The 22,044-nt window shown below is 37.0% G+C and overlaps 1 protein-coding gene across 1 annotated transcript in view; it reads left to right on the top strand.

Annotated features, from left to right (window-relative positions):
• The window catches only part of STRN (striatin), a 91,753-nt gene extending 71,067 nt beyond the window's left edge, over nucleotides 1-20,686 (top strand). Inside the window, 6 exon segments of the mRNA XM_090045353.1 lie at nucleotides 402-523; nucleotides 1,374-1,541; nucleotides 2,921-3,061; nucleotides 9,356-9,463; nucleotides 10,931-11,017; nucleotides 11,107-20,686. Of these exon segments, the coding sequence (XP_089901479.1) occupies nucleotides 402-523; nucleotides 1,374-1,541; nucleotides 2,921-3,061; nucleotides 9,356-9,463; nucleotides 10,931-11,017; nucleotides 11,107-11,276 (796 nt within the window). The 3' untranslated portion in view covers nucleotides 11,277-20,686.
• Nucleotides 20,687-22,044: the final 1,358 nt, after the last annotated feature.

The following is a 22,044-nucleotide window of genomic DNA, read 5'->3' as shown; positions in this document are numbered from 1 at the left end:
TTGTCATCAACTAAACCAGTGCTCCCACCTGAGCTGGGCTGCGTGAAGAGGGTGTGTGGTCACCCAACAGGACTAAAAACAAGACCTGTCAAAAGTGGATGAGCTCCCTGTGAGCCAGTAGCCATCCACACCTGGAGAGATGGGCAGCACCAGGTCACTTTGCTTAAAGAATCACCAATGATGTACTGCATCTAAGGTGTCCCAATGGTTGCAGCAGCCACAGGACTGATTTAACTTGATGAAGCTGTCTGCAGAGAACTAAAATATAAAAACCATTTACATTATTTTCATGAAAGCTATCCTATATATTCAAAAATATAGTTACCCTAGCCTGTGGTCCCTATGATATTATTGTGTAAATAGTTGTAACTGATAACTTGCTTCTGTGGACTTTCTTCCAGTGGTCCAGTGCTCTGTGTGGTCATGAGTAATAATGGGGAGCAGTGTTATAGTGGAGGAACTGATGGTCTCATCCATGGCTGGAATACAACAAACCCAAATATTGATCCTTATGATTCTTATGGTATGTTTTTTGTCAAGCAAAAACCTGAAATTTCTTATGTCAGTGGCATTGTCAGTTTTTTTACATAGCAATGCTTTGTTGGAAATAAAAAGGCAAATGTTGGTTTCAGACACTAAGCAAACTGCTGCTTTAATACTCAACAAAAAGAGTGAAACTTGCCTGTTTTAACAAAATGGGTTTTATCATAACATTTGTGAACATATTTATAGTGAGAAACATACTAGGCCTGTTTTATATGTTGTATTCTAACCTTCCATATCTCTCTGACAGTTTTATGAGACTGCAATAAATTAAAAAAAAATGGACCCTACAGTGAGAGAGCTGTCAGCACTATGTACAAGTTGCTGTAAATGCCCAAATCAAGAATATTTACTATCCCCTGAAATGTATATTTTAGTTGTTGTGCTTTCAGCTACTTAACTGTGCTTTAATTTTAATATGAACAGATGGAAGAGGCTGTTTGTGCTGCACCTATATGTGACAAAGTTTCATTGTTTCCTGATATCTGGGTGATTTTGCATTTTTAAGCAACTTTTGTAACATTCTGATGTTATATGGGATAGTTTGAAAGTTTTTTAATCAAAGCTCATGTTTTAACTGTTTTCTTTAATATTTCAGTTGCCCCCTTCTGAAGCATAACTGCGAATTCATTTTCCATTAGAAAATTGGAAAATTGAATATAAGATGCCCTGGTGAAGTCTGGACACTAGTATACTACAAAAAGGGAGACTCTTCCAGTGATAGACCCAGCCAGGGCCTGTGGTGTTAATATGTTGTATGTGTACTAATGTGTAACTTAATTTGATTTCTTTTATTTTGAAACTTGTTTCGTATGACATTTTGTTCACAGATCCTTCCGTTCTAAGAGGTGCTTTTGTAGGCCACACAGATGCAGTATGGGGGTTGGTTTATAGTGGAGCGCACCAGCGTTTGCTGTCCTGTTCAGCAGATGGCACCATACGTTTATGGAAAGCTGCAGAAATTGCTCCAGCTCTTAATATATTCAATGATAATCAAGGTACAGAATAATTTCCTGTTTTAAAGCTTATGGTATCACTGTTCAAGCTGTCCTAATTTCTCTTCTTAAATAAAAGTGTTTCTATTCTATTTTCATAGGTTTATTACTGTGAATATTTTTCATGCAGAAAAATGTGGGTCATTCCTCAGCTAGAGCTTCCAGTCCCAATAGATTCCTACTTTTCAGGAAAAAGCATTAGTAGAATAGGCCCAAGGATTAAAAAAATACTTCCAGAAGCCATTGAAATCCATAAGAATCTTGTATTTTCAGCATCTCTGAAATGCAGGCCACTCACCTAAATGCTTTAATAAAGATCTAAGTATACCCCTAAAATTGAAACTTTAGATTGTCATGATTTCTATATTCAGGCATGTGGAATAAAGCAGGCTATTTGCTTTAGTATATGTTGTTTTACTGATCATGGCATATACTAGTCTGAAAGCTTTTGTAATTGAATTACTGAAAATTTAATAACATGCAAGTTAGTAGTTTGGACTTAAATAACTACATTTTTCATTGTCAGGCTTGAAGGAATGGGAGAAAATAGGAGCCACTACTTAGAGAAAGGGGAACTTTACTCATGCTAAACAGGCCATGTACAGGCATTTATTTGTTTCTACCAGCTGGCAACTAGAGCATACCAGCATTCATTCAGTTTTTTCCACAGGAAATGCACCTGGTTTGGGGGAGAGGTCTTTGCTCAATGAGTAATATCTTGCTGGCATGAGAGTGTTGTGCAAGCCTGTACATTTCCCCACAGCTACACTCCTTCCAGGTTAGGAGGAGTGAGTGGCAGGAGAAACACTTCCCAGGCCAGTCTGGATAAGGCATGTGGGGAGCAGATGACTTGTGAGACCAGGAGGAGTTGGGTGGCTGGGGAATGTTCCCTGCATATCCTGCAGACTGAGAACTCCCTGATCTGGCAATTAAAGCTCCATTCAAGAAATGATTTCCTTCCTTATTGAATGGACTTCAGACTACAAATAGATCCACCCCAGCTAAAAATCCAGTTAAGCGTATCTTAGCAAAGAATGTTTTATGAGGCCATAGATCTGCCAAATAAGGTGAGTGACCAAGTTGGACAGTAGGCTTGGATTTTGGCACCTTAGTCTCTCTCAATATAATAAAAACCCTGTATAAACCAATTGAATACTAATGGGGTGACCAAATTCAGATAATGATATGATGATGATGATAAATACAGAAGCCTGCCAGGTTTCCAGTTACTTTTCAAATAATAGTGAAAAGTGTGTATTTTTGGACCACATTAGGAACTCTTTTTTTCATATTAATGAACATTTTTAAGCTAAATTGTAAACTATTTTTTTTGCCTTTGCCATTGTGTAATAATCTAGTTATAACATTATTCTTGTCTCTAGAAATGGGAATCCCTTCATCAGTGGACCTTGTAAGCAGTGACCCAAGCCTCATGGTAGCATCATTTAACAGTGGACACACTAGCATTTTTAATATGGAGACACGACAACAAATTCTGACATTGGAATCCAGCATAGATACCAGTATGTATCCAAAAGGAATAGAAGCTTTCTCCAAAGAGGGGATGATACTGAATTTACCAAATAGGCAGATATATCATGTTGGGTTATAGAAGGGAAATGCACTTGTTGAATTTCAGAAACAATAATAACTTATTTTTAATCCGCTGGACTTCCTTCCTGCAGGGCTTCAGCAACAGCAGAATGAATCACTTGCCTCTCTTTGGGGAGAAGAACTGCATCTTTAGAATTTTTGATAACTAACTTTATTGGACAACTTTTAGAGGATTGTAATGATAGTAAATATTTAATACAAAGGATTCAGATGAGGAAAATCCATAATAAAACCCAAATCTCAGAAAAATAGGATGGGAGTTTTTCCTCATGGATATTTTGTCTAGGCCCATGCTCAAGACTGGGATCAGCTCTGTCTAAACTGGTGTTTTGCTACCCAAAAGTAGGTCCCAAGAATATATGAAAGAGTCACAAAGAAACTTAAATGGATCAACCAACTTTAAAAATGGATTCTCATTTAAAGGAGAAAAATGTGGGAAACCCCACATTTTCCCTTGCAGGTTGGCAGAGCTCCTTTTTGCCCCAGAGCTCCCTTTTTCAGTACAGTACTCCAAGTGATGCCTTACCAGGTACTGAATGGAGTGGAAGAGCCACTTCCTTTGACTTGCAGGTGATGCTTCTGTTGGGTTTTTTGTAACAATAGCACACTGCTGAGTCATATTCAGATTGAGGTCCCTTACAACCTCCAGTTCCTTTTCAGCAGAGCTGCAGCCAGCCCTGTAGTTTCCCAGACTACATTTGATTGCTCTGTTCTAAATACAGGACTCTGCTCTGCTCCTCTTCGTATGTCTCTTTGCATTTCTTGTGAAATTCAGTCCTTATTGAATTTCATTCATTTAATTTTGAACCACTGCTCCAGTTTATCAACATACTTTTTGAATCGTGACCTATTCTCCAAAGAGTCTGCATCTTCATCCATCTTACTGTTATCTGCAAATTTGCTAACTGCAGTCCCATTCCCCAAATCATTAATGAAGATATCTGACAATACCAAAGCTAGGACAGAACTCTAGAATCCTACTGGACACCTACTCTCAACTTTGAGCTATTGATAACTACGTGAGCATGATGATCCAACCAGTTTTGTATCCACCTCACAGTATTTGCATCTAGACTGTATTTTCTTAGCTTGTTAATTAGTGTCCTGAGAGAAAATGTTAAAAACCTTGCAAAAAGCTTGGTTGCCTTGTTATCCTCCAGGTGCTTAGAAATAGATTCTTTAATGACGTGCTCCATAATCTTTGCAAGTATTGAGGTTAGAGTGACTGGTCTGTAATTTCCTGGTTCTTCCTCCCACCCCCTTTTTTCCTTTAAAAAAAAAAAAAAAAGAAAAAAAAGAAAGAAAAAGTTATGTCTACACTTGCACAGGGTCTCACCTGACTTCCATGAGTTCTCAAAGAGAATAGCCTGTGGCTCTGCAAAAACATCAGCCAATTTTGTTTGCTTCTGCTGACTTAAACATCCAGCTTCTATGCATTTTCTAACTTGTTTTTTCCCTATCCTATGCTGATGATCCCCTCTCCTATTCTTGCTTCCCCCTATGTTTAGTCATCTGATAGGTGACCTTATTTGTTAAGACTGAATTAAAAAATGCATTAAATGATATGGAGAAGAACCTTTTCTACAGCATTCATGATTAGATTGCCCTTTTCATCCAGGAAGGGGTATTCCTAGCACTTTCCTTGATTTTTGTTACTTCTAATATACTTGTAGAATGATTTCTTTTTTGGTAGTCTTTTACATTCCTTACTACCCAAATTTCATTTTGTGCCTTGCCCTTCCTGACCTTCTTGCATGCTCTTATTCAGTGGTGTAACTAAGCAGGAGGAGTGACTGGGGCACCAGCCTTGGTGCAAATTTAGTGGGGGTGCAAAAAATAGCACTTCTGCTGCTGTTTCACCAATTGGCAGCCTAATTCACTGTCCCATTTGGCACACCACCCAGGGTGCAAAATTGCCGAGTTATGCCTCTGCTTCTATTCATCCCTTGTAGTCTGGTCAAGTTTCTGCTTTTCAGTAAGGTTCTTTTTTAAGTTTTAACTCACTGAAATTTCCTGTTTAGCCAAGCCAGTCCCTTGCTGCACTTCCTGTTCTTTGTATTGATAGCTTGCTTTTGCATCCTTTAAGAGCAGTTCTCTTGGACTCCTTTTCCTGTTTCACTTGACACTCAGAGGTTCCTACCTGCCAGTTTCCCAAGTCTGTTAAAGTCTGCCTTTTCTGGAATCTGGTCATCTTATTTTGCTGCTCTCCTGCCTTCCTTAGCTTACCATACTGAAATCTGTCACTTGGTAGTCACTGTCACCTACCTTGTCTTATACCTTCAGATTCTCAGTCAGTTCCTCCCTATTTGTGAGCAGCAGATTGAGAAGAGCTCCCTCCCCACCCCTCCTTAGTTGACTTCTCCATCAATACCAAAAAGTTTTCTGACACACTCCTTAACTAAACTTGCTAGACTGCATGTATGCTGCTTTGTTGCCGTCCTAGCAAACGTCAGAGTAATTAAAATCCCCCATTAGCATCAGGTCCTGCAGTTTGTGTCTTAAAATATTAACTGAAAAAAAACCTTCCTCTTGTTGGGTGGTTTATAGCAGACCCCTACCATGACATCACCCTTGCTATTCTCACCTCTTACTTTACCCATAGATTTCAGGAGACTTACCTCCCATTTTTTGCTGTACTTCAGAACAAGTGTTTGTCTCCTATATAAAAGCAACCACTCCCTCCTTTCCTCTGCCTATCCCTCCTGAACAAGCTGTAACTGTCCATGATGGTATTGCAGTCATAGGAACCACCCTACCAAGTGTGTTCTACCAAATGGCATCATACTTCTGTGATTATACTAGGATTTCTGGTCCTTGCAATTCCCCTTCTCACAATTGTATGTGAATGTTGAAGAGGACTAGCCAGTTCCCTTGTTGCTTTTCTTCTGACGTTTAAGTCACTCCAAGTCGTGCAATTTCAAATGAAATCTCTAATCTTTATTTTTACTAGTCTACTAACCTGGGGAAAAGATACAGTTACTATATTAAAATGAGTTATAAGATTCTCTATTATAATCTTATAGGCTTGTTTCACTTTTATGCAGACTTCCTGTGGTTGGTTGGGTTTATTTTTTGGATTTATTTTGCTATATGGACATAACACTGAACATGTGGAAAGAAGCTCATCTACCTAATTAAGTATCCAGTCTCTAACAGTGATCAGTATCAGGAAGTTGTAAGAATTTTGGAGTTGGCAGATTACTTCTAGTAACTGGAGACTTGGTTTGAATATTGAAGCATAATATTTAATATATTTCCCCAAGATTTATTGTTAATAAGGGTTTTTGGTTGTAGCTGTGTTGGCCTAAGGGCATAGGCAGGCAAGGTTCTTTGGGTAAATGTGATATCTTTTATTAGACCAACTGAGTAGTTGGAAAAAGCTGAAAAGTTGGTCTAAAAAAAGATATTGCATCTACCCAAAGAACCTTGCCTGCCTGTTGTTTATTAAAACAGTTTTGGATATTTTTCATAGGAGCATATATGCCCAGTGACCTTTATTCCTCCCCTTCGCTACTTTCTTGTTTTCACAGACTTACTGCATACTCTGTGAACAGTTATTTCCTTTTATTTATTTTTGAATTCGTCACTTTTTTGTTTCATCAAATGTTTCCTTACTTCCCTGTTATGAGTAGTTTGAGGAGAGAAAGAAAGAGAGCAGAAGCCCTAATCTACCCTCTTTGTCTTTTTTTACCTTTTTTTCTCCTTCCTACCTATTTATATTTTCACTACATCCTCATACACTTTGAGCTTCTCTCATTCCTGTTTCCTGATCTCCAGCTGTTTCCTTTTTCACTGACACCCTCTTTTCTACCTTGTATTCTATCACTGTAATGTCCCCCTGTAGCCTTCCCCCCCCTGTTCTCTCCCCCCCGCTTTACCTTTTTTCTTTGTAATTTCTACCTATTTCCAATTTCACTGTCATCCTGCCACACTTAGCTAGTCACAGAACAGCAGAGACTCCCTATTCCTGAAGAGGGCCAACTGTGCCCAAAAGCTTGTTAAGAACTTTTTTGCAACTATTCAATTGGTCTAATAAAAGATACCACATCTGCTCAAAGGACGTTGCTTTAAAAAACAAAAACAACCAAAAACATTTATATAACTTTGTCTCTACTACGTCACTTCTTTTTTTTATTGTAAACAATCCTGGTAGCTTTAATTTGTCTGCATATGAGAATTATCCATGTCTTCCCTCATTCACGTTGCCTTTTTTCTGAATCTGCCCTACTTTGCACTGTTTTTTAAGATAGTGACCAGTGTTGCTTAGGGCATTTCACTCAAGTCAGCACCACAGTATGAAAAGTCAGTATAATTAGCATTTATTTCCATAAGGATTAGAAAAAAATCTGATTTGTAAATAGAAAGTATTGCTTTTTTTTTTTTCCACTGGAGGATTTTGTCAAAATGGTATTCAGACTGTTCTTCCTACAGTTGTAGGAAAGTAGGGCTGGAAGGGAACTCATGAGCTCATCTAGTCTAACCCCATACTCAGAGAGGATGATCCCCCGACTAAGACAATTGCAGCCAAGCAACTGTCTAACCTGCTCTTCAAAATTGACAAGGATGGAGATTCCACAGTTTCTCTAGGTAACCACCCACATGGTTAGAAGTTCTTTTTAAACTCCAACCTAAATTTCCGCTGCTGCAGTTTGAGGTCATTGCTCTTAGTCCTGTCTCTTTCAACCACAGAAAGTCTATATCTGTCTCTTATTATCACCCTTCAGATATTTATTAACCTATTTTACCCAGAGAAATTATAGTGGAGTATGGTAGAACTTCACTCTATAAACTCAATGCTTTTTTTTTTTTTATATTAAAATTTTGATATCATGGAACAAGTCATAGGTTACATTTAGATTTGATATGTAAAACCGTGTAATTTGCACCACAATTCCAGAATTCTAGTTTACCAGAGGATGCAAAACTGGGCTCCTGACCTATTGGGTATAACTCTCTGTGCTTCACCAGAAGTAGCAAGGTTACCACTGGAGGCCTATGTAGCCTAGCATAGCATAGTCGCGTTGCTGCCATATTTCATCTCAGTGTTGAGTGAGTTTCAGTAGACTATGAAATGTTTTAAATGTCATCTGCCTACACTTTGCTTATTGATTTATCCTTCCTAAAACTACTTTTGACAAAGTGTGTTTCCAAATATCTTCCATTTTTAATCACTTAAAAAAACCCCCAAAAAAGCGCCCCACTGCCAAATAATGTTTTTTCTGCATCTCAGTTAATAGTATTATAAGGGGCAAGATATAGAATAGTTAATCCTAGACTTGTTTCACATATTTTAAATATTTGCCATGGTCAGAAGAGGAAGCAGTACTATTAGAAGGTCAGAAATTCCTTTTCTCCAGTGAATTTGAGCCCCATGTGTCAAAAGATCATGAACATTTATAGTATATATGGAATAGGATAACTGTATATGTTTCTAAAAACTTACTACCTATAATGTTGATTTTCCTGAGGCCTGCATGATTTGTCTTACGTACCAAGGAACTATGGTTTTACAAGCAGAAAGATGTGAAGAAAAATTAATTCAAATATTGAAAACACTTCCGGGGGGGTTTTTTGGTAAAATGTGTGGCAGGCAAGTGTGCCTGTTAATGTGTGTTACAGTACAAACATTTTATTCCCTTACATTTGGGATAATCAACATAATTTACCTCGTGACTTTCCTGTTCTTAAGTTATTCTGCTATTCAAAACTGTTCCTGTAAAACTTGCATACAGTAGCATGTGTGTACACTTGCTTAATTATAGAATATGTGTGTGGCCTAAATTTTCAAAAGGGATTAATGGTTTAGGGTTCTTAATGTGGGATATTGCCTTAATTTTTCAGAGGATGGATTTTCAACTTTCTGAAAACAAGCGTCTCCTAAGATGGTGTCTCAAATTTTTGGCATCCAAATCTCTAGCCATTTTTGAAAATGTGGGCTTCACTTTATCTACATGCATAGGTCATACAATATATAAATGAACATGTGGGCAAGTATTCATGTAAGGCAGTGTATATCTAACTTGCAAAGTACTTGCCTCTCTCATCCTAATGATTCTTAATACAAATGTAATTATGAGTTGAGAGGCTGTCCCTTTATAGAAGTGGGAGATTTAACTTCTGCATAGAACTAACTAAACTTTTTAGTAGAATTTCAAAGGAGTTAATGACCTGTATATGTTTACCATGCATTTTTTTTAAATTAGCAGCTAATTCTTCCTGCCAGATAAACAGAGTCATCAGCCATCCAACTCTTCCTATCAGTATCACTGCCCATGAAGACCGGCACATCAAATTCTATGACAACAATACGGGTGTGTATCTTTCTCCAGCTACTAGCTCTAGTGGTTACATAAACCAAAGATTAAACAAAAATTCATTCTAACTGGTGCCTTTCATCTTCTCTGGAGGAGGCATCAAGGACTTAATGACTTCTGCCACAGGACTGTCTCACTTTTGGAGCCCATAGATAGGCTATCCACTTGGAACATTCAGAGGAAGTGTTAGAAAACTTTTAACTGCTGTTTTGTACCTTCTTGGTTTTAAATGGCTCAAACAATAGTGATTTTCCCTCCCCCCTCCCTGAAACTCCCTATTTCATTTGTGGCACTGTTAGTCTGGTGCTCCATTCTTGGGAAACATTACCTCACACTTCTCTAAAATGTTCACTTGCTTGTTTTATCTACCTTCTAGCTGCACATCATTGAATCATTGTAGGCAGTGACTGGCAGTCTGGGCACCTCTTTAGTACTGCTGGGCTGTTAGTGGAAGCACAGCTCTCTTGTGAAGTACCATTAATATTGCTTCTGACTTGATGCATTTCTTCAGCAGTGTTTGTGACAAAGGGAAACTACCCATCTTTTTTTCCAAGAGCAACTGCACTGATTTTTATTTTAACTGGGAACTATATAGAGATTTATTATAACATGTATAGAGTGCAATATTTATGGTGATGATTTAAAACATTATAACCTAGAATTTTAATGAGGTGCTGTCTAGTGGAATGGCAGAGTTGCATGAGCCTGGCTGCCATTACACAACAATCCATAGCTGAAGAGCTGAGTTGCAAACTATTTGGTATGCCCACTGCAGATTTTACAGTAAAACAACCATCACCTGTGCCCATGTAGGGGGAGAAAGAGGGATCTGAGGAGCAAAGCTGGCCAAAAAGAGGAAAACAAAACCTGTTTCATAAAGTATATTTGGATATTAGAGTTAGTGTTTTACCCCCTACTCTTCCTGTTTTCTTTTATTACTTCTGTTATTTTTCTAATAGAAGAACATGTTCTTTAGGAAAAGATACGATGTTGCTGCTGCAATAGCAATAAGCAATAAAGGCAATACAGTAGCAGAGCTGGCTGAGTTTTGGGGCAACATGGATTGCCTGAAACACACACCCTGTCATGACTTATTGTTGTGTAACTGGCCTCTGAATCTGTTAGAAAGTAGAAATATATACATCCTGTATGGCTACAGCATAAGCTGTCTTACAGCAAGTAGTATTTTGCAACAGTGGGCTAACACAGTTCTTGACATCAGTATTGTTGACCTCCTAGGAAGGTCAGCAATATAAAATGACTTTTTATATAAACAAATTCAGCCAGGCACAGACAGGATTTTATTTTAATAGCTTATGTGACAGGACTTAGAATAAGTAAGAGATCATAATCAAAACGTTCTTTTTCTTTAGATTCAGTGGAGTCATACAAAATATTAAATTGCCAAGTTTAATTGAATTATGAAAATAGGAAAAATAACATGGACTCTTTTTTCATTCAAAGGAAAACTGATCCATTCTATGGTAGCCCACCTAGATGCAGTCACAAGTTTAGCTGTTGATCCAAATGGCTTGTATTTGATGTCTGGCAGTAAGTATCTCACGTGTCAGTTTCTTCCTTTTATCATAATAACTTTGATGTTCAGTTCAATTACAAAAAAAATTTTCCCCTCTCTGTAGGTCATGACTGTTCTATTCGCTTATGGAATCTCGAAAGCAAGACCTGCATTCAAGAATTTACTGCTCATCGTAAAAAGTTTGATGAGTCCATTCATGACGTGGCATTCCACCCATCCAAATGTTATATTGCCAGTGCAGGAGCTGATGCCCTAGCTAAGGTCTTTGTATGACATAGTGCTTATCCTCCAGCGCTAGCTTGTATATATCTAACCAGCTGCACAATAGAGAAGAAAGGGGGCAAACATGTCCTACAATTCAGAGAATGTTTGTAATGGTCTAGTTTCTGCAGGGTGCTCTTTTTTTCTAAATTAAGGTATGTTCCAGTTTCTGTGAGCTCAGCTGGTGCTTTGAGCTTGGAAACTCTCTGTTTCAAATACTCCACAAAAGAACAGCTTTTATTTCTGAGGGTGTGAATATTTTCATCCAGGCAGGTCTTGGGTGAAACTCAGTCTATATATTCTCTGTTAATACTGTAGGTTACTGTGGAGGGATGGGCAAGTAAGTAGTAATAGTCTGATAGCCGCACAGAGTAGAGGTGGGGTGGGGGGGGCAGAGTGGGACAAGGGAGGAAGGAAATCCCAGTGTAGTTCTCATTAAGGTCTATACCACATAATGCATCTTGAAAAAATGACCTTTCAAGTTCCCTTTGAAGTACCACAAGAACTTCACTTGTTCATCCCTTCAGCATTAGAGACTAGGTAAAGTTTAGAGAGAATAGCAGATAATTAATCTCAGCCACTGGGCTGCTAGCATAAGGTAAATCTGGTTTAAAAGAAAATTACTAACTTTTAAAAATATTAATGCAGTAATGTTTTGTTAAATCTATTGTTATACATACAGTGGATATTTAGTTTGCAGAAGATTTATACAATTTATTTTTTGAAAGAAAGTGTTAGCAAGTGGCTAGAAGCTTAGCCCTTAGACTAGTCACATTTAACGAGACAGACTAAAACAGTCTGTATACACTGTAATAGTGAATTAACTTATTCAGATTTATAATACTATTTGTTGTTGGAGGTCAGGCACAAGAAATATTCTCATTTTGTTGGGGTTTTTTGCCCATGTTTCAAATCCTTGGCCCTTATTTTTGTTCCTTGTCATGTGCAAGAAATAACAAACTCCCCAAGCCATCTCTAGTACTGTTTAATAAATAAGTGTTTATCGTTTCCCTTCCTGATACTTTAATGACCAGAGTGGCAAGTTATGACTGAAATTTATTACTTCATCTTAAGGATAAAGCATTATATGTGGTGTTCCGCCTGAGCCTCTCTCATAGGTTGATGCAATAGGGTGCCCTTACCTTTTTGAAAGATTCTACTATTTCTAGAAATACTCCCTAACTTGGAAACCTGTGGAGTTTTTTTTAACATGTCCACTGTACTGGGCATGTTGTGCCAGTGATCTTTAAAGTATGATTATTGAATGAAAAAATTATTCCATATAAAAGGGCACAGATTTTCTCCCTAGATGTATCCAGAGCTTCCTGTAGACTTGAGTGACAGAAGTAAATTTTTTTAACCAGTTTTACTGTTTATTCCTTCAAAGTCTCAGAGCTGAGAGAGCCAAGTGGGTTCTGTTCTACTGAGCATCATCAGTGAGATTTCATGTTACTAGTCTATCAATTCTGTGAAGGCAGGCATAGCCCTCAAGTGGCATGGAAGGCAAAATGTGTGCTGTATATTCTGTATTGCTCGTGTTGATACGAGGAAAAAAAAGAACCCTTAAATTGAAGGTTGAATTTGTAAGACTGGAAGTTAGTTAATAAATCTTTTATCTTTTAAACTGACACAATTAAAATAGGAATCATTGAAAGAGACAAAGAAACTATTCCATTTTTAGAGAGACTTTTCAACATGAAACCACAGTCTGCCCAAGTCCCAGAATTTAGATTAACCTCATTGCTTTATGCAGGGTTGATGTAGGCTATTTGGGTTTGCAGGATATTATATTTTATTGCAAAAATACCTGGGGATACCTTTCACTTCTCAGAATACTCAGACATTTGTTTGTGACAGTGTTGTACAATATTTCCATTAAATAAATTTAGAATTTTTAGCACTAAACAGATGACAATGACAATGGTAACTCAGATAATTTAGTTTTTATAATATGTTTTGATTATGGTGAAAAGGGGAAAAGCTGGCTGAAAACTGAGCATTCAATTTTGTGAAAATTCTTCTGTGTACTTGACTCTTGTTTTTTGTGTCATTATTTTATTTCTTTTTGAAAAGAAAATTACAAAAGTTTATTTGAAAAATTCTAAAAGTTATGTATATTATATATGTGTATATATATATTGTAAACATGTATTAAATGTGTCTAGTAAGAGAAGACTACTTGGGATGCATTTTAATGTTTTAATATTAAGAGTTCTCTTGAGTTCGTGTATAAAAAGGATAATGGTATGACTACGAAATGAATGTTGTGCTGTTTGCTTACACAATATAATATGTAGTTAAAGTTGTTTAAAATGCTGTACATAATTAATTGGCCAGCATGCTTGATTTTAAAGACTGTTGTTCTGATTACAATTGGAATGTAAGAAATGGCTGTTAAAATGTGAATTGAAAGATGTTCCATTCTCACTATTGAGCTGTTGCTCAAACTGAAATGAATCTTGAAAAGCTGGCAATAGCTAGAGGATGAGGTGCCTTTTAAAAAAACAAAACAAAACAAAAAAAACAAATGTAGCCTTACAAAGAGGTTGTGAAGTATATATTTTTGTGCTGGTGTAACTGATGTCAGTGTCTCTTTGCTGTACTTGCTCAAGTACTTGTAGAATTGCAGGGTACTGTGCATGAGCCTGTCAGCTCTTCTGAACACCATCATAGAAGTTAAGGATGGAAAAGATGTCTTGGGTTTAGTCATCTGCTTACCAAAGTGGGGTTATAACCGTGTGCGTTTTTAGTAATGTTTTGACCAGTGAGGTTTTACACATGTCCTGCATTATTAGGCTTTTGTGAATTCCTTTGGAAGGTTCCCAGTGCTCAAAACAGCAGATACCCATAGACTCTTAAGATATTGCTTCCTTAGTTGTCTTTTAGCCGAGTTACAATAGCTTTTTCCTTCTTCTGTCACATGCAAAATCTCTCCAGCCTCTGATCATTTTTATAACTTTTAATGCTGTTTCGGGTGGGAGGAAGGAAGGAAGGGATGTTGCATAATTTTTGTCCTGCCATGATCATAGCATTCCAGGTGTGAGAGCTAGAGCCAGTACCAGAAGAGGCTCTGTTAACTTTCCTTTTTTCTTTGTGGTTCTTTTGCTTAGGCAGACTAAAACAGTTGGCCTTCTTGCCAGTGTAGCCAGTTTAATTTACCATTTGCTGTCTGTGTTCAGCGTTGCTGCCTCCTAGGTTTCTTTTTCATTTTCCATGTATGTTTTGCAGTTCTCCCCCTCCCCCCCTCAATGGATCCACCTTCAGAGTTTTGATATTAATCTAATGTTGTTGTTTTTATTTTGATCCATGTTTATAGTCCTTCTGGGCCACTTAATATTTTTCTCTGTACCCTAATATGTGCAGCTTTTCTCAATTAAATACAGTTGATAAAATTAATGTTCTAGAATATCTAATGTGAATATTGGACCCAAAACATATCCTTGTGCTCAAAATTTGCATACAGTTTGTTATATTACTTTTTACCATTACTTTGTTTGATTCACATGACACATTTTTTAAGGTTAATTCTTAGAAATTCTGTGGATAATAACGTGTGCTACTTATTTTAGTAAAGTCCAATTGAAAAGAAAAAAATTTAGTTCCTTTACCAAATGTAAATAATCCATTAGGTTTAAACATTGTCCTACTTCACTTCCCGTTTACAAGGGTAACTCGTGCTTTTCTGTGTGTTTGATTTGCCTAAAAATCCTTTCTTTCACAAAATGTGATGGACTCATTTGACGTATACCCTGAATTAAATATTGTGGAAAATCTTCCATTCACTTCTAAAGTACCAGAGTCTATTTTATGTTTTGTGCCAGAGACAAACCTCTGTGACATACCAAGTAAAATCCTAAATAGTATTAAAAATATCTCTAGTCTTTTTATAGTAAAAGGTTGCCTTTGATTTTATTTTTAGATAAAAATGGGGAGTTTAATTTAATAAGAATACACATTAGGAAGAGCTCTTCTAAATTTTAATTCCTCTTACTGTAGCTGTCCTTAGGGTACAGTATGTGACATTATTTTAGTCACAAGAAAAGTATTCCCTAGCATAATATATTTGACTCTAAGCATGTAATGTTCAGTATTGAGCTTTGCAGTCAAACCATAAGCCTGATTTTCAGGGCTGTAAATTCCAAATAAATAGAAACTTGTCTTTTTCAATTAAAAAAAGAGAAAGTAATTCCACACTACCTCTACTATTACCACTGTATAGTCAGCATATGTTTTTTCACACTTTTTCCACAGTTCTCAGGAGTTTTTGCCACCGGGGAAAAAGCAGGAATTTAGTAGGAATCAGGAATTTGAATATTGTGTATTTATTTTACAGTAATTATGTCATTTTTTGTTAGGCATGTTGGATCACAGATGAGTTTTAGCTCAACCCAAAGAAAAACAAAAAATTCTTAATTGGCATAAACATCATTTTGCACACTTCTTTTCATGCACTTTCAAAAAAAAAAAAAAAGGGGGGGGGTTTGGAAATAATGCCAGTCAGTGCTTGGTGATGTGTGTTGGACGCCGGTTTGAAGCGTTTGCTGATACATTTTGTTTTGCCGCAACAGGTAAATCCCAGGAGATCAAATTTTCAAACTTTTTGTGGCCAGTATTAGACTGGAAGATGGGGCATTGTTTAGGTGCCTAAATACAAATTTTTAGAGAGAGATTTGAAAATGGTCCCAGAATAGTGTGTGAATGTGGACCCTAAATGAACATGGCAATGCCCTTCTTGGACTCTGATGTCCAAGGGTCAAGATTTGAACTGGACGCCAATAAGTAATGTGGCGTTATTGGAGAAGATGCTTTCTAAATGCACCTTTTTGTTTCAAGGCATATTGTTGTTGGTCATTTGGCTTGACCGGACATAATTGACCAAATTATTCATTGGACTATGATAATAGAGAAGATTAGATCAAGAGGTGAAATTTTAGCATTGACTTGCTGTGTGTCACTTTGGGTTAGATGGAATTATGAAGGCTTGAAGCCAATTCCAAATTTGACCTGAAGACACTGGAAACAATAGCTAGAAAGAACTTGTTAATGTTAGAACTTTGAGATTCTCTGTGATTCAATTACCCATATTTTATGATGCTTCCTGCTTTAAATTCCAAAATTATCAAAGTAAAATTATATTTGTTCAGATTTGAAACTATACCATTAAACAGAGGTAGCAAGAAATCTTATGTATGTTTGTAATTTAAATTTTAAAAATAAAACTTGATATTGTTCCTTTTTTTTATGTTGGAAAGCCCAATGCTGCGGTGGCTGACACACATCAGACACTTCAGCAGGACTGCTTATGCTTTCAGTCTAACGCATATAAAACTTTTCAGGATCAAATCAGGCCTTAAACTTTTGTTTTGTTAGAATTGGATCTTAATCTGAAGGAGGCAGTGCAAGGCAGGCTTTCAACCATCGTTCTGAATTTCCATTGTTTTCTGCATTTTTATCAAAATCTGTGTTACATAAAAGATTATGGTATTTTCCATTTATTTCCCATTCCATAAAAATATATGCAGAGTCAAACATGTAAGGCTAGCTTTAAAATATAGCTGGTCTATTTCCTAGTGCAGCTCATGTGTAATATACAAATATTTTACTCATTTTACTACGTTTCTATTTCATGAAATGTGAATGAGAATTCCAAGTAATTTCATTAATCAATTACAGACATATATATTCCAGTTTTTTGATCTGTGACGTGAAATTGTTCATTAAAATGATGAAAATAAGGAATTTATGGAAATAACTGTAAAAGCACTCACCTGTCTATAATGCAGCATTTAAAAATGCATTCTAAAACTTGGGGGTGCTAATTAGAAAATAAATTAGACCACAACTACCAAAAATGGAGAAATTGAATGATGAAATGAAAACACCCACATGCGTATACACTGTACCAACTATGGAAAGTATATGTGACATGGCTAGTTCACTTTCTCTCTCAAACCTGTAGGCATGGTAAACTTCAAAGTTTATAGCTCTTATAGCTCCCTGTGTTGATTTTCAGGGAATAGCTTTGTAATGAGACTTCTGAGAACCTGTTAATAGATTTCATCTTGCAGAGGAGCACTATTAGTGATTAAAAAATCACCTGCAATCTCGTAGTCTTAACCCTTAACTAGTAAGCTACTATTCAGTGGGTGTGTCTACAGATGTAACTAATTTAAAGCAATCCATTCCAGAGCAGTTTGAGCTGGAGTAAATTACTCCTGGGCACAGCATTCACACGTGCACCCAGGACCGCTGCAATTTGAGCCAGGGCAGAGCAGGTTATGCCATGGCCACTTCTTCCCTGCTCTGCCCTGGGCTCTGAGTGGTGGCACTGGGGATGAAGGGGCTGGTTGAGGCATGAGGATGCTGAAAGTGTGGAGTCGTGTGGCTTGGTGGCAAGGACGAGTCCGCTGGCTGGGCTAACCAAGCACAGTTTACACCCATGGCCAGCATCTACACATGCATTTAATTGCAATTAACTACTCTGTCATAAGATAGTACTGTCCCCAACCATCCCCGACAGTACTATCTTATGGCAGTGTTAATTACTTTACTGCAGCCTAACTAACTGTGACACATGTAGACAGTGACATTTTACTCGGCAACTGGTAAGTCTACTCCACAGAGAAGCGCGTGTGTAGATGCAGCCAGTGAGATTGACTGATTGTGGAAAGGGAGCAAACAACATTTTACCATCAGGCTACATGTGGGAACTAGAAAAATAGTTGCTAGAGTAGAACAACATTTTGAAGGGTGATCTTATGTGAAATAGAACAAAGAAGTGAAATTTAGGATGGTATAAGGGAAAAAACAGGACATGAGTCAGCTCTCTAGTGCTTGTATAATGGTCCATACTCAGACAGCTACTCCTATTTCACCAGTGGGACTGTTCCTGTGAAATCAATCCCTCTGTTTGCCCATGATGACTTTCCCCTGTTAACTAACATATCTATCATCCTGAGTATTCACCTTTCTGTATTCTTGGGTTAGCCTCCCCTCCCCTTTATAAAATACATGTTTATGGACTGATGACATCTCTTCAATGTCAGATGTCCTGTTTTGAAGGTTGAATTGCGTTGGATAATAATGGCAGCCTGATTTTGTTTGGTCTGTCTGTCTGGAACTTATGAAATACTATACCATGTAAGACCTCACTTTGAGCATCTTATTTCAGTTGCAGTGATGCAAATGATGTAAATTGGGTTTATGTAGCTCATGATTAACATAGCTATTTGGTAAAAGAGATGTAGATCTCTAATTGAGCTAGTGTGTGTTTTTTGGTTTTTAAACTAGTTTGCCTTTGTCTCCACTGCCAAGCCATGTACTGCCCCAGTAAGAACAAGAAAATGTGGTTTTTTTAATATGTTCAGTGCCCTGTGTTGACAAGGCATGAAAGTCCTGTTTGCTTTCATTCAGTTTGAATCACAGACTCCCAAAATTACTTGCACTCTGTTTTGAAAAGGCTGTGGTCCTAGCACCAAAGTATTAAGCTGGAAAGCTAAGAGGTACACAGCTGGATTTATACTTTTCTAGAACGGACAGGAGAAGTTTTGCCAAACCAAATACCTTCATTACTTTCATGGATTACTTATGAAAAGCAGCCAAAAATATTGTATAAGTGATAACTGATGGACTTTTGGCTATCTTATCATTTTTTTCTTTATTGTAACTATGATTTAAATCATGGCAATTGAATGTAGCTTGTTTTCAGATTGACTCCCAAAATTGTTGTTTTGGGCATTTACAAGAAAAGCAAGCACATTTCAGAGGCCATCACATTTGCGCTAATAGTCTGGGGCAACTTTCATTTGAAAATGTAAAATGAGCATGTTGGCAAATAATACCTTGTAGCTTTGGAGACCAAGTGAACTGAAAAGGAGTCCTATATTATTTTCAATGGCTTCCTTAAAACTGGCATTTAAGCAAGCTGTAGGAGATAGACGGCATAATATAGCCATTGTTCATGTGGCACCATATTTTTTATTAACCACTGGTGAAATCCAGACTGTTGTCAGCATATACAGCACCCACAATGCATTTTATGTAAGTACATTCACTTGACTTTGAGAGAGATTGTCAGATTAAAAAAACTTTCAGACATATATTTCTTTGCCTATGGAACTAATGAGTCTCATAACTTAAAAAACAAGCAATTTTAAGGCTGTGATTTGCTTGTAAACATGAATGTAGCAGCCTCTTATTTTGATTTGTTTACTTTTTAGTTTTCTCCTAAAATAAAGTTAAGTTCAAGACCAACACTTCCTCACAGTGCCCTTTTAGGTTATTGTTGGTAAACGTAATATACAGGCCACCAAAACCACACTTTTAGTGATGAAATTTTGGGTCGCTTCCCCCAACAAATATATTAGAAATAAATGGGTACCTATCATCAAGAGTGACATGCTAACTCATCCCTGAAAACAAAGGGAATTTAGGTTGAGTTCACATGAATTTGTGTATTTTATGTTGCAACTGGTTTTGAGTGACTACTTTTGAAACAGTGTCTGACTTCAAGTGTTTTGCAAAGTAATGGCTCAGGTGGAAAATACCTGCTTACTGAGTAATATTGCCTGCTTGCCAGTTTGTGTCTGTGGTTCAGTATGAGATTGTTGTAAAAATTTTCTAAGCATAGTAATTTGATTGTGTTACAAGCTACTGTTTCACAAAAGTTAATGTTATTTTAAGTCGCACATTCCTTTCTTTTCTTTTCTTTTTAAATAAATGCAAAGGAACTATTTCTCCCAGGAACAAGACTGATGCAGATGTTTTAATTTCAGGAAGGTTCGTTTGCATTCATAAAGTTGGGTTGGGAAAACTAATGACTCGTTTTAATCTTTAAACTGTTGAGAAGATTTTATCATGTAGTAAATTCAAAATCATTGTTAGAATGAAAGTATTCTATTATCAGGGTAAAATTTTAATATTTGTTTAGTAATTCAGTATTTATGAATATTAGATTTAGATGTATAAAACTGCAAAGTTAGAAATTGGGGTAATGGTCATTTAAAGAAATGCTGGTATTCTTTTGGGGCTCTTCTGAATTTTCCCCTTTTATGAATTGCAGTGAAACTGCTGTTTGTGGAACTTCTTGGGTAGATTGTATTTAAAGTCACATTCACTTGCCTGATAAGCCAAATAAATATTTTGTCATTAAAATTTATATAAAACTGCGTATATTAGTGTGTAATTTTAAAATGAGACAACACTGAGGTAACTGTGCAGGTACTTATATTGCTCTGGCAGTAGTGAAGTGGAATCTCTGTATGCTGTACCCACATTCTGTGCTGAGCAAAATCACTTGGACTTCCAGAATTAAACAATGGTTTTTAAGAGCAGCTTTATTTAATGTTACAGCAGCAAGTAAATTTCATTTGTATCATATAATTATGTAAATTGGGTGCTAATAAATACTATTTTTCAACGTTTGGTACTGTGTCTATAATTCTGCTTTATTACTTTAAAAAACATGCAGGTATGTTGTTGTCAGTGAGCCAGACTGGAGGGCCACACTGGAAGAGCAAGTACATGCATAGGTTTAGTCTACAATGGCATGTGCTGCTTTAAAGGAAAATGTAGATTACATTTTCCTTTCCTGGCTAGCATATAATCAACCTTTAATATTTATGCTTAATACTTTGTGTACATTCTTCCCTTGCTATGTGCTTTCTTACATATATTCCATCTTAATACCTGTGGCATCTTGCATTATACTGTGTAGTTTTTACTCACACTTCGCCCACTGTATTCAATGGGAATTACGCAAATATGTATTCAAGCACGGTAAGTTGCCTTTGTGGGACACATGCCATGGATGGTTGGCACATCTAAATGAGCATGAATATGGCTTTTCTAATGCACATTAAATTTAGTACCTCAAATATGAGATATTAAATTAATGCACATTAGGTTGCACGTTAGCATAATATGGGTTTTTTAGGTGATACTTTAATGTGCAGTAGAATAGGTGACTGCACATTAAAGCGCATGTGTAAATGTGCCCAGTAATTGCAACAAACAATGCATTTGACCTTGCCATCTCTAATGAACATAGCAGCTTGTCTGAAGCTGGAAAAGCTGATAGAGAATGACAGACAGTAGTCATAGGGCGTGTCTACATGTCACCCTGTCTCTAGCGACATACTAGAGATGTACAACATGCTACGGCAATGCAAGTATCATGTGAGTCTACATGTGACCAGCAGCTACTTCGCTGTAGCAGTATGCTCCCCAATTTTAACGCATGCTTCAATGAAGTAGCAGATAAAACTAACCATGCACCATGCCAAAACCTTAAAACTAACCGTTCCAAAAGCAAGTACTAGAGCACAGTGCAGTAACAATGTTGCCATAGGGTGATATTAGACATACCCATGCTGCTGTTGTAGACTGCTAGAAAAAGAAGTGGGCAGTTCTCTGTTAGCTGTGCTTCACAACTTTCTGTGAAGTCTATAATTTTTATGTTCAGTAAAGTCTATCTTCTGAAGGTATTGTGTATGTTTCCTTTGAGGATAAGGATTGGGTGGTCAGAGATGATGGAATGGTGATATAGAAAAATGGTTCTCTCTGGTGACAAGGTTTTTCTGTTAATCTTTTTTTAGGTGCAACATTCTGTTAGACTCATTCTGTAGCATAATGGGCGCATCTACACACACTTTACTGTGGAGTAGGCTAAATAGCTCTGCAGTAAAGCGTCATTGTCTACACGTGCACTTGTGTTAGGGTGCAGTAAATTAACTCAGCTGTAAGAGAGTACTGTTAGGGACAGTATTATGGTGGAGCAAGT

Source organism: Crocodylus siamensis, chromosome 1, assembly GCF_052110815.1.
Source record: "Crocodylus siamensis isolate JL-2025a chromosome 1, ASM5211081v1, whole genome shotgun sequence".
Classification (NCBI taxonomy): domain Eukaryota; kingdom Metazoa; phylum Chordata; order Crocodylia; family Crocodylidae; genus Crocodylus; species Crocodylus siamensis.
This window is presented reverse-complemented; position numbering and strand designations above follow the sequence as displayed.